We start from the raw sequence: 12,691 nt of genomic DNA, 5'->3' as shown, positions 1-12,691 counted from the left end.
CATTAGGTCCAATGTGCTCTGTTGGGAGTGCAAAGTACTTTTAAAAAAAGTGGTTCTGTCCATCAATCTGGATAATTAAGATGTAAAAGCTTCCCATGATGCTCAGCGGGACCAGTGTCCATGGCGCTGATTTAACATCGACATTGTCACGAAATGTTAAGGGCCGCCAGTTCACCGTTCAACCGTAGATTCTCCATGATGTTCCGTGGGACGAGCGCAAAAATAGGCCTTTCTTTTCCACCAGCTCGTGGGATTATCGGGTGATTAGTTCAAATATTAACACGATCAAAAGACAGCGCGAGCTGATGGGAGCAAAGCACACGCTAATCAGATCGTTGTCACAAAGTAAATATGGCTTCCGGCCGGATGTGAGAGATTGTTGTCTGAAATCCAACAGGGGTCTTTGTTCTTAATACACAGCATAACCAACCGGATTAAACAGAATATATAAGGCATTATCCTGAGAGCCACTGCTTAACCCCTCTAGTGTGTAGATGAGGTGCCGCACAGAGACTCCAGTGGTCGACGGGACTCCAAAATGGCAACCGGACCCCTACACAGTGCAATACCTCTAAACCAGGACCTAGTAGGGAACAGGGGTTCACTTGGAGAGGGATCGAAGAGGTTGATGACGCACCTGAAACAGGAGGTAATGATCTGTGCCTGGCTTCCAATCCTTAAGTTCCAGAGCCCTGCTGTAGACTGCTGGGAGCTGGTGGGGGACTTCGGATATAAAGCAGGAGAGACGGAATCTAGACAGTCTGACGTCCCAATATGTCGTCCTTCTTTCCAGGGACCGGTTGCAACAAATCCATTCACTTAACACTGAGTTACTCTGATACTGTATTTGTGCAGCGCACACTCGCTAACAACACCAAACACATTTCGTGCTTCAGCAGTACCATAGAGAAGCAATGTTATCTATATTTATCTGATTTCTACAGTCTGGGACTGATGTGTGGCTGCTGTGTTTCAGGACACTTGTGAAATCCGGTGTTCTGTCGCAGGACCTGTCCTTGACCATCAACATACAGCAGTGTTTCCCAATCCTGGTCCTCGGGACCCAAAGGGGCGCACGTTTTTTTATTTTTGCCCTGGCACTCACACACCTGTTTCAAATGTTACCCTGCCACTTACTGAGCGCCAGGGCAAAAATAAAAACGAGCACCCCTTTGGGTCCCGAGGACCAGGATTGGGAAACACTGGCATACAGTATACCGCTTAGTTGTTGTCAGATTTCTAGCGTTTGGTGAGTAAGAGGTTACTGCCAGGGTGGAATGTTAGAAGCATTAAACGGGATTGGGAAAACTCATGGAGTGTCACCGTTTCTGGATCGCACGGAGAAACAAGCATGGGGGTCGATAGGGCAGGAAAACGCTTTCATGAGGAAAACAACGACTGAACTCCAAAGGGGACGACAAACATGATAATGATGTTTGTCTGGGAACATTGCCGGGAACACTGCCATACAACTTCTCCATCTCTGTGTCTTTAATGGTGCAGTGAGATAAGCCCTTGCTCCGCCGCCATGAAAGCTGGCTTGCAAATCTAATAAAGCTGCCATGGATATTAGAATAGCTAGTGTGCCAAAGGCAATTTTTGAATGGTCCATCCATCATATTGGATTACCCTGGGTGTGCCCCCAAAAGCACACTGATCCATTTCTAATGCACTACCTTTGGCCTGGATCCATATCTATTCCAGGGTAGTCTAGTGATCTGGCAGCTGTTTCTGGAGCACACAAACTGCTGCGGCGTGAGTTGAAAACCATAAAAATGAAAACCTCCATATCAACACATTGTGTTACCATAAAAGACAAATTATAATTAGACAACAAAAACTGGCAATTTGTATAACTTTTTTCTGCGCAAGTGGAGAAGAAGAGGAGCGAAGAGGATTGAGTGACTGAGTGACCGACAGACTGACCACTCACCCCTTGTTAAATAGCGTAGTGGTTAGAGAAGCGGACTTGTGAACTATAGGTCCAGAGTTCGTATCTTCTCACAGGCAAAGCGATGTACGCATTATGAATTATTCGGTATAGACAAAAACGTCGCTGGCTTAAACCTTCCGTATCTGCATTATAGTAAGCCTGAAATAAAACAGTTTACGGTTATATTGCGACAGTTTCTGATGGATTTTCAAAGTATGCATCCGTGCATGTGTTTTGGGTCAGGATAGACAAACACATTTGCTGGCTTAACATCCAGTAGTTACGTTATAGTAATCCTTAACTGAAACTGTATACGGTTATATTGCGAATGTTTCTGGCATGGAATAGTTCATCTTCAGTTTCGCTAGCAATTGCTCAATTCTTATGATTATTCCTAGGAAGTTAGTAGATACTAGTAAGCCTATTACTGACTAATAAGCTGTTAAAACCGCCAGTGACAAAATCAATACAATTCATAGACGCTATGGTGGAGGTAAACTTAATAAGAAAAACGTTATTCAGTTTAACACAATCCTCAATGGAGTCTAGTGACTTCTGAAACGTGTAATGCCGTGGTGGTTAAAGACAGTGCCTCTCATGTGGAAGACCTAAGTTCGAATCTATTGAGAGATAAGAAATGTATCAATTATTTCTGGTAGATTCCACGGTTCTCTCGTCTTTTCACTTGATGGAAAAGTTATCGCCTTTATTCATCGCCTTTATTGATAGCTACTGTATAAATGTCATTCACGAATGACATTTATACAGCGGTAAACAGCATACATAGACGCTATGTCTGGTGGAGGTAAACTTAGTAAGAAACGTTAGTCAGTTAAACTGTATCAATGTCATTCACAAATGGCCAATTAACTGTTACAACAGCCAGTGGCAAAAGAGGATTTGTTCAGGATATACAGATGCCGGGTGTCAGTATAGACAAGAGGCTATACTGACAGGAAGCAAATGTACAGCTCTGTGGTGTAGTGGTTAACGACACAGCCTTTCACGTGGGCGAACTGGATTCGAATGGCAAAATGGCAACACTTTCTACTGCGGGCAGGCTGAACTAGGCTTGTCTTGTTTCTATGGTGATAACTACTTCATTGGGTGTGCTGTCCACACTAGACCACTGAGTCTGCGACTATAATGTAAAACAATACGCAGGGGCATCACTCACATTTATTTTCTACAGACCTTTCTTAGATTAGCAGTTGCCACAAAGTGCTTATACAGACGCCCAGCCTGAAACCTCAAAGAGCAAGAAATAACAAGATATTGATGCACAGTGTTTAGGAAAAACTCCCAATAGAAGCGGAAACTAGAAAGAAACCACTGAGTGGTGGCCTGTCCTCTTCTGTCTGTGTCAGGTGGAGATTATCAGACAGCATGACCTTTCTGCTCAGATGACCAGCAGGTCAATAAATACAGGTAAATACAACCAATAAATACAACCAACCAGAAACCATCCGGAGAGAGGGCTGAGTGCAGCTGACAGAGGTCGCTTTCATCTCGAATGGCACTAGAGAGATGACATCCCTGTGGAGAGAGCCCGCCAGGCAAAGACAGCAAAGGATGCTTTGAAAATCCAACGCCAATCACCTTCACACCCCTTGGAGAGACCACACTTAATCACTGACCCTACTGGACAGAGGAGTCGCCCGTGAACACACAGGGTGGTACATATGAAAGGTATGTGAACTGGAACTCTTCTCTAACATTGCAGACTTCACAGGTGGCTAGAAAGCTTGGTTAGGTTGCTGCTATTTCACTTGACATTGAAACAAACTCCTGTTTGTTTTTAATCCCGGTGCTGAGCTGGTGTCTAACAGCTGAAATTCCTCTAGGTGTATTAATGACGCCAAAGCAGCTAACGAAATGGTTGCCAACTATTGCAAGAGTCAACCGCCTTCGGGTTGGAGAAACTTCTCCAATTATACAACCTACTAGGCCAATTAAGATGTCGAGAGACTGAAACAGAGGAGTTCATAACCTGTATTTTAACATGGTCAAACATTTTCTGTGAGAAAGACTGAGTCAAATATTTGTGCAGAAAAAAAGTTATCCAGCCCACCCTATTCATTTAAATACAGACTGCGTATTTGATGAAGACACGTGCTAACAAATATCAATCTTAGAACATCAGAGGGAGAAAAACAGCTTACCTCTGTTTTAATTTGTTTAGCCCATATGTGTGTCTGGCGTAGAGAGTATTCCATGCCATAGGCAGCCTAAGAAACACAAGCTGCATATTGGGAGGTGGGGCGCTGTTTCAGTCATTCAAATCCTTTTCCCAGTGAGAGACTTCATTAAACAGACTGAGTTGAGATTCAGTCTGCGTCTCTCATTACATCTCCAGATCATTCCACAATAATGGAATCCTATGATAAAGCCCTGCCTCCAGATGTTTTTTTTTTTTTTTAATTAAATTTCTTTTTTCATCACAACAGTAAGGAGGCCTGCATCTTCTACCTGGAGGGTAGCAGTAGGTATGAATGGCAGGACCAATTCAGAGAGATAAGTAGGAGAAGGTCCATGTGATGCTTTGTAGGTTAACAGTAAAACCTTTCAATCCCATTCTTTATTAGCCTGGGTATAGAGGCTAGTACTGGAGCAATGTGATAAAAAAAATGTCATTATAGTTAAGACTCAAGTAGAAGTATTTAGCACAGAATATACTTTGTGTTGCACCCGGGAAGCCAGGCACCACACAACCGCATTGCATATCATAATCAAATATGCAACAAATGCTCATCAAATCACTGAAATCCAAGGAGTACCCTGCCAAAGTTACCTGACAACAGCTCTCTTTCCGCTACGGAGTCAGCTCCTCGATGTGAATCATATCAGCCAGGCTACATCCCAGCATCCACAGGGAATAATGAATACAAAATGAAATAGCCTCAAGGCCAGTATGTTGGCTTTTGTGTCAATATCAAATTGACACAGACATGGGTAAAGCATGGAAACATAAATTATCCCATGTATAAACTGTGGCCAACATCTCTACACGGCAAGTATGTGGGAAATTAGTGTAGCTTTAGCTTCACTGCCAATCGTAACTGGCTAACGTTCTAGATCCCTAATTCCAGAACAGAATGGTGTGGCGTTCAATATACACTTGTGTACTTTTAAAAAAAGGTAATAATGCTCCACAGTAGGCTGCTGGTTTGATTTCGACAGTTATATGATGTGATTTATGGCTAAAAAGAATGGATACTGAGTGAAAAACAGGCTAGCTAAGATGCCAAGTTACTTATTCGCCACCATTCCGATTCGAAGGGCAGTTGGTGCCGTTTATCTGGCCTACCACGCCATCAGCCGTCATTTTAAAGGTAGGCCGAAATCCATGTTTCATTTTTTCATGTTTTTGTTTATTTAATTTTAGTAGAAACTAAACAGTGTTCACTTTTTGAAATGCGTCAAGGTGCCTGCCAGGTGATGAGTTGAGCGAACTGATAAATTAACTTCATTGCCCAAACAACATTTTCGACAAAGCGGAAATCCTCGCAGAAATAAAGTGCTTCGCTGAAATCACCCTCGCCAGGGGTACGTACAATGTTGTTTTAATAAACCGGAAAGTTGGTCAAATTAGTTGATCATATTTCTGATCAAAGATTAATTTAAAATCGCACACTATCCATACTAAATAGTATGCCAGAAGAATCATGTCCCAGAGCATAGTACGCTGGAAAGTAGTCAAAACTGCCCAGGTGGTCTACTATTTCTGGTGAAATATGCAACCGTGCATGCTTTTTGGGAGCGTAATATAGACCAAATTCCCTTGCGCAGTAAATGATGAGGGATTTGCGACGATTATCTCGTGTTTTCATTCGACATTTTGTCAGTTATCGTCACCTATTGATAGTTATTGGATTAATTAATGTCATTCCCGTATGAAAGAAAAACAAACGTTGTTTCGTTTCCGGTTAATTTCTGGTTATCAATATGATTTAATCATATACTTTGATGGACACCGCATTTCTGTAATTGTTCATGTCACACAGATAATTTTATGGACACAGGTCGTGCATAAACAACCAATGACGAACATACAATTCGCTATGCTACAAAGTAGGCCCCTAACACATTATGTGTCGGAATTCTTCATTGTTTGTTTCCAGACAGTTGACTACCTTTAAATGGTGGAAGCATCCAACACTGGTGATGTCCACAGCAAAATCGTGTTACATCCAGGTTGAATGATCTATCTCTACAAGATGTTATACAAAACATTTTGCAGGGTTATATTGTAAAAAATAACTTGCGTTAATTTTTTTCAATCTGTATTATTTAATTTTTGCAGAGTGTTCCTTGGAAGCCAGAAGAAATCAAAACCAAATCCAGATATCTCCTGGATTCTCAGGTTGAGGTCAAAACCAAATGTTATCACCCACTTCAAAGTGTTTTGAAATTTGGAATCCACCAGATGGAGTGGTAGGAGAAATGCTGCTGTTATCTGGAATTAATGGAACTGTTGCAAATATACAGTGTGACATAACCGTTGTCATATTCCCAAATGAGATCTGAAATGAGAGATATGCCTGTATTATTGGTTTGAGACCCTCCTATCGCTGTTGTCATGGTTTTTTCTACAGCGACCCTCATTCTGACATCGCCGCTGGAAAAAAATGGTCTGTCTCAGCAGGCCGTTGTAGCGGATGACAGAGCTGCGGAAGTTCACAGTCTGAGTAGTAGGGCAACCGTTACTGAGTTCCAGGCGGTCCTGCGGTTTACACCCCTGCTGCTCAGCTGGTTCTCCGACACAGAGGCAATAGTGGAGCAGTTAGCCTGCCTCAGGATGCTGGTGGCCCTGTCCTCTCACAGAGAGACACATCCAGACCTCATCCGCAGCCTGCCTTCTTACTGCAGCCTGCTCCAAACACAACCCCTGGGCTCCAGGCAATTGGTAGGGCTCTTTATCGTTCTCTCTCGGTCTGTCTCTCTCACCCAGCCCACCTCTGTCTATCTGTCTGTGCTTCCTCCACTTTCTGTTTAACTGCATGTCTTTTTCTCTTTTCTCTCTCTCTCTCTCTTTTCACTGACCTATACTGTAATCATAATTCTCATTCATAATCATGGTTTCTGTGTGGGTCCATTGTGCTGATTTTCACGTCGATGGACTTTATTAAATAAATATATTATTGGAAATTGAAAAAGTACTGTTGTTTTTGTGGAGACTTGAACGGTGCAGCGGGAAAGACACTGCCTCTATGCATTATTGGGTGAAGACATACTTTTTTCTTATTTGATTAATTCTGTTCTTTCGAGCTATTGGTCTCAGGTGAAGATCTCAGCACATTTTAGTTCAGGCTAATGCTGATGCAGAAATGCAGGGCCCCGAAGGGATCGCGTTTCCCGTTTCCCGTTGTGTTCATTGATCCATTATTTGTCCTTCCTACAGCGGCTTGTGACGAAGCTCCTCTTCAAGCTGTCTGAGAACAGCACACTGCTGGAGATCCTCCTCAACTGCAGGGTGAGTGAGACAAAGCCTCACTTGACAAACCCCTCAGCCTCTCACTCGGCCAGAAGGTGGAAGAGACTGAGGGAACCAGCAAATAGGCTGCCTCAGCCCAGGCCTCATTACAGAGGCATTCAAAGCAGACTCCCCTTGGTCTGGGACAATGATTTGTGAGTCGGCCCGGGAACTGCAGGCAGATCTGGGTCACCTCTTTCCTCCTGTAGCCGATTGTTTTTTTTTACTTCTGAAACTTATGGTACCTGATCCTTAAGCTGTCAGTGCAGCTTTCGTGTCTCCGTGGTCTGTTATATACACCCCCATTGACAGACTGTGTCAGCTGTCCGTCCTCTCCCTTCTCCAGGCGGACCGGTGGTTGATGTCCATGTTGCGCCCTTCAAGCCCTAGAGAAACTCTGCTGCACTGCCTGGGTCTGCTGTCCAACCTCAGCCACCAGTGGGTTTGCTTCTTCAAGGCAGTGGCTCTCGCTCTGCAGGATTATTAGAGCTGTAGGCTGGCTTACTGTACAGTACTTTGTGACTAGCCCCAGGGATATTGTGTACAGTACTTTGTGACTAGACCCAGGGACATTGTGTACAGTACTTTGTGACTAGACCCAGGGACATTGTGTACAGTACTTTGTGACTAGACCCAGGGACATTCTGTAAAGTAGTTGATGTAAGGAAGGGGATTTATATTGTTTTCTTGACTTGTATTCTGCAGTGAGCCACCAGGGGACGCCATAGGTCCGCAGTATAATGAGGCCTCCATGTATGCCCTGCTCTACTCCAGGCCTACCCCGCTGCCCCAGGCTCTCCGGCCGCTCGCCCAGCACAGTGACCCCAGGGTGAGTGCCTCTGCTGGGCATATGCTCTCCAGGCTTACCTTGCCCAGACCTCCCCCACAAAGGAGTTGGGCCAGCTCCCCCGCTTGGCAGCCACGCAGTGTGCTGCACACCTCCCCCCTCGCCCCACGTAGGCTGTGGCCTGACTCCCCCATCCTCCCCAGTAGACTGAGGCCTGACTCCCCCATCCTCCCCAGTAGACTGAGGCCTGACTCCCAACTGTAGAAGTGGTCTCCCGGGGATGAGGCTGAGCTCTTTCAGTGAAACAGGGATGAGGGACCCTTAGGGACAACACATTCACAGTACCCTTCATCCATCTCTCTGGAGCCAATCCGCCATAGAGGAAAATAACCCACGTCCAAGAGTCTCCATTTTACCACAGGGAGGTGTTTTTGAAGGCCAAGACACAAACACAACATATAATGTAGCATAGTAGTTGACAGAGAAATTACAGTTTGGAAAATGGGGATTTGAATTAATTAAAGGGTGAAGAGGCGTGAAATGAGTCTGTACTAATTCTGAGTAGCATCGCTCTCTATACTGTCAGGACGCACACACAAAAAAACAAGGACAACTTTTTCTCCCCCTTCTGGCGTGAAGTGTGATTGGGTTTGTTCAATGCCTTTGCTTTTTATTGAAATGTACATCCATAGCGATTCCCTCTGGAACATGACAGTGATGTGGATGAATTACATTTGACTATAAACCCAGTGCAATACCAACGTCACATGTAAATGGGATCAGGAGACACGGCTGTTTGGTTTTGTAAATGCGATAGAAGAATTTGATTCATGAGACAATTTGATAAGCAATTGAGGCCAAGCCCGGCCTTCAGGTTTGCATCCACGCTGACACCACAAGGAGGCTGAAGAAATGAACGGGTGACTTTACATGATGCTTGGCAGCCACTTTAATCTGGAGCAGCTCCATTCAACTGAGCCATACAGATGAAAATATCCATCAAAATTCAAATTAAAATGATATTTTTTTTTTTGGGGGGGGGGGGTCCAACAAATACATAATGTTGTTGTTTTTTGACTGTATTTGCTGTCAGAACCAAGGGGAGGTGGTGCAATGGGATGGGGGATTTCCTCATTTCTTATCAGTGAATGTATTTTTTGTTGGGGGGGGTGTGCTCAGGAGGAATGTGTGGAGCAGCATATAGGTGACAAAAAATAGGAATATTATAACGTGTTTCTGAAGATTAACGATGGAGGGTGTCAAATATTCCGGCACAGTTACAAATAAGGCCATAATTACACAGTCAGTGTTTTAGGACTCAAGGGGCCGTCCTCAAACCTAAACTCCATTAAATGCTTTGATTTAGTCCTGTGCGGGTTCTTTTAGCCCCCCCCCCGGCCCGTCAACCGGGTGACTCCCGCACCAAAGACACCTGGGAACATTTTGCTTCAGTCGTGGCTGGTGGCTGTTGGACTGGTGGACACGGCGCTGGGGAGTGTCTCAGCTGGTGGCGTTCGTCTTGCCGTTGCGGTCCTCGCAGATGCCGAAGTTGGTGTTGGTAACGGTGCCTCCAACGGACCAGTCTCCCTTACACTTCAGGCCTCTCTCACACTTACAGTGGTAGTAGGTGGCATACACACTCTGCGGGAGAGAAGAACCCGTTTCAGAACCCACATTGCGGCACCACCCTGTTCAGGTCGCCCCACAAGAGTTGTCCGGGCGGACCGAAAATGACCCGGGACCAGCTGGCTAGTCAACCATGTTCGTATTCTATTTTCACACGTTCCAGTGATTTATAATCTGGAGCATATGCTTGTGTGTGGTGCCCATAAATGCCCACTGGAGGGCGCTGTTGGTCGCTTGTTGTTTACAAGGGAACAACCTTCATCTCCGAGTTAGCGCACAAAGCTAGAGACAGTGCACGTTTGTACAGACATTTTTTATTGTCCTTGGTTTAAAAGTGCGTTTCGGAAATGTCTTTGCCTCAATCTTGGAATAATGTTGCAGAAGTTAGTAATGCAGATTACATAGTTCAGCGAAACAAGGTTTAGGGATTGATTACATTTCAGTTCCATTAAATTCAGAGAGGCAACCAAACTCTATTCAAATTAAAAATGGTCCTCATTGAAAAACATTGAGAGGAGTTGGAACTGGAATTCAAATGGAGTTGACCCCAACCCTGAGTGAAAAATGTAGTGGTATCTCCTCTCAGCTACTCCCTTGCTGGTGGGAAGAAGGCTTATATCTGGGACTCTACCTGCATGGCCACATCACGTATTAGCTCCATATACACGGGTCAAATTGGCTCGCAGAGAGAGATTCAGAGTGTGTGTGTGTGTGTGTGTGTGGGTTAGGTCTTACTGAACGAATGGGGACCAAATGTCCCAATGAGTATAGTAAAACCAGAACAAATTGACCTCATTGGGACCTTTTGCCGGCTCAGGGTTTAGGTTTAGGGTCAAACTTACAATTGATTTTATAGTTGGAATTGGGGTTTCTTTAAGGTCCAGGCGTTGTTGGTTAAGTTTAGGGTTAAGGTTAGGCATTACATCTAGGTAAAATGTAGGCATAAATGTAACTTTATTGAGGTTAGGGTTAGGTTTAGGGTTAGGTTAAGGTTAGGTTAAGGTTAGGGTAAGGGTTAGGGTTAGGTTTAGGGTTAAGTTTAGGGCAAGGGAGCATGCAATTTCTATTTTCTGGTCCCCAAGAGGGTAGCTGTACAAACTTGTGTGTGTGTGTGTGTGTGTGTGTGTGCTCGGTTCATGTGTAAATCTGTACCAATTTGGAGCACTTCTGGTTCTCGGCTGATAGGGGGGCACAGCGAGGAATGCTGGTCCCAGTGTTTCGTTGGCAGCAGGAGCTCTTACACTGCATACTGACAGCACAAATCTCCCCGTTCTTCTGTTGGGAGGGAATACACACACATACGTAGTAACTAACACACATACGTAGTAACTAATATGCATATACTGCACATAGACTCACAAACACACACATATATGTAGTAACTAACATGCATATACTGTACATAGACTCACAAACACACACATATATGTAGTAACTAACATGCATATACTGTACATAGACTCACAAACACACACATATATGTAGTAACTAACATGCATATACTGTACATAGACTCACAAACACACACATATATGTAGTAACTAATATGCATATACTGTACATAGACTCACAAACACACACATATATGTAGTAACTAACATGCATATACTGTACATAGACTCACAAACACACACATATATGTAGTAACTAACATGCATATACTGTACATAGACTCACAAACACACACATATATGTAGTAACTAATATGCATATACTGTACATAGACTCACAAACACACATATATGTAGTAACTAACATGCATATACTGTACATAGACACACCCACACACACATGTAGTAACTAACATGCACATACTGTACATATACTCACACACACACACACACACACACACATATATGTAGTAACTAACATGCATACACTGTACATAGACACACAGTAACTAACAAACATAGCTGCACATAGACACACACATGTAATAACAAGCACACACAAACGTAATAACTAACATGCATATAGAGTAGGCTACATAGACACACACACATACAGTAACTAACATGCATGTAATGAACATGCACACGGAAAACAGTGCTGAGGGGGTCATCTCACATGTGTTGTATGTGTGTATTGTAACCATGTGTGACGTCCGTTGTGTAATTGTATTTTTATATGGCATATCCCTTTAACTCACTTGGAGGGTCACATGACACATATCTCCCCATTGGTCGAAATACATGAAGTTAAGTTAAGTGTTATCACAACAAAACTCAGTGACACATAGTACTGAGCACATAGCAAAACAAAAGGTTTGGGGACTATTTTTTAATTAAAATGTTGGGAGTTCTAAGGAGAAACCTTGTTGTTCCTAGTAGAACAATTTTGGTTCCAGGGTACCTGGAAACGAAATTGGTTCTCCTATAAGGAATGCAGAAAGTCCCTTTTATGTTTTAAGAGTGCATTAGCTAGTCAGAACATCAGTTAGATTTTTAGATAACTAAAGCAATAAAGAAAATAAATTGTCATAATTTGACATGCAAAACAAAAAGGTAAATAGTTTCCATTACACTGATTCATTTTCACATTTTGAAGTCTAAAGTTCATCATACCGTTAAATCTTATACCCGGGTTTTACTGGTAGTAGTTTCAGTTTTCAAAGCCCATTCGGTCATGGGCTTTGAAAATGTGTAAGCGGTGTTCTTCCTTACCAGATTTAAGATTATGCCTTTTTCCTTGTCACTAGCAGGGAAGGCAAATGTAACGGCCAGAAATAGGCAGCCCAGTGAAGCCAGCAGTAGAGTCCTCATGTTTTCATTCGTCTAGCCAGATTGATTGAGCGTAGCGCACGAGGCCCACTCTCTATATACCCTTTCACGCGCCACGCGTCTGAGAAAAAGGCCGGCGGAGTAAGTCCCGC

General features: G+C 43.6%; 2 protein-coding genes across 4 annotated transcripts; one reads left to right on the top strand and one right to left on the bottom strand.

Moving 5' to 3' along the window:
• Positions 1–5,181: 5,181 nt before the first annotated feature.
• Positions 5,182–8,935, top strand: LOC105023760. Of its 3 annotated transcripts, XM_010893189.5 has the most exons (7): positions 5,208–5,265; positions 5,358–5,479; positions 6,237–6,367; positions 6,529–6,839; positions 7,335–7,406; positions 7,753–7,844; positions 8,112–8,935. In XM_010893189.5, exons 4-7 carry the CDS (start codon positions 6,732–6,734, stop codon positions 8,455–8,457), a joined length of 618 nt encoding a protein of 205 aa, XP_010891491.3. In that variant the 5' UTR covers positions 5,208–5,265; positions 5,358–5,479; positions 6,237–6,367; positions 6,529–6,731; the 3' UTR covers positions 8,458–8,935. The 3 variants fall into 3 exon arrangements, with proteins under 3 accessions (XP_034151603.1, XP_010891491.3, XP_019906975.3); XM_034295712.1 differs by lacking the exon at positions 5,358–5,479 and having other exon boundaries at positions 5,182–5,265; XM_020051416.3 differs by lacking the exons at positions 5,208–5,265; positions 5,358–5,479 and adding an exon at positions 6,047–6,127.
• Positions 8,936–9,124: 189 nt separating this feature from the next.
• On the bottom strand, positions 9,125–12,593 carry LOC105023762 (colipase). The gene is made up of 3 exons (XM_010893191.4): positions 12,483–12,593; positions 10,972–11,094; positions 9,125–9,834 (listed from the first exon to the last, which is right to left on the bottom strand). The coding sequence occupies exons 1-3, from the start codon at positions 12,579–12,581 to the stop codon at positions 9,694–9,696; spliced, it is 363 nt and encodes a 120-aa protein (XP_010891493.1). The 5' UTR covers positions 12,582–12,593; the 3' UTR covers positions 9,125–9,693.
• Positions 12,594–12,691: the final 98 nt, after the last annotated feature.

This window comes from Esox lucius, chromosome 12 (assembly GCF_011004845.1).
Source record: "Esox lucius isolate fEsoLuc1 chromosome 12, fEsoLuc1.pri, whole genome shotgun sequence".
Lineage (NCBI taxonomy): Eukaryota > Metazoa > Chordata > Actinopteri > Esociformes > Esocidae > Esox > Esox lucius.
This window is presented reverse-complemented; position numbering and strand designations above follow the sequence as displayed.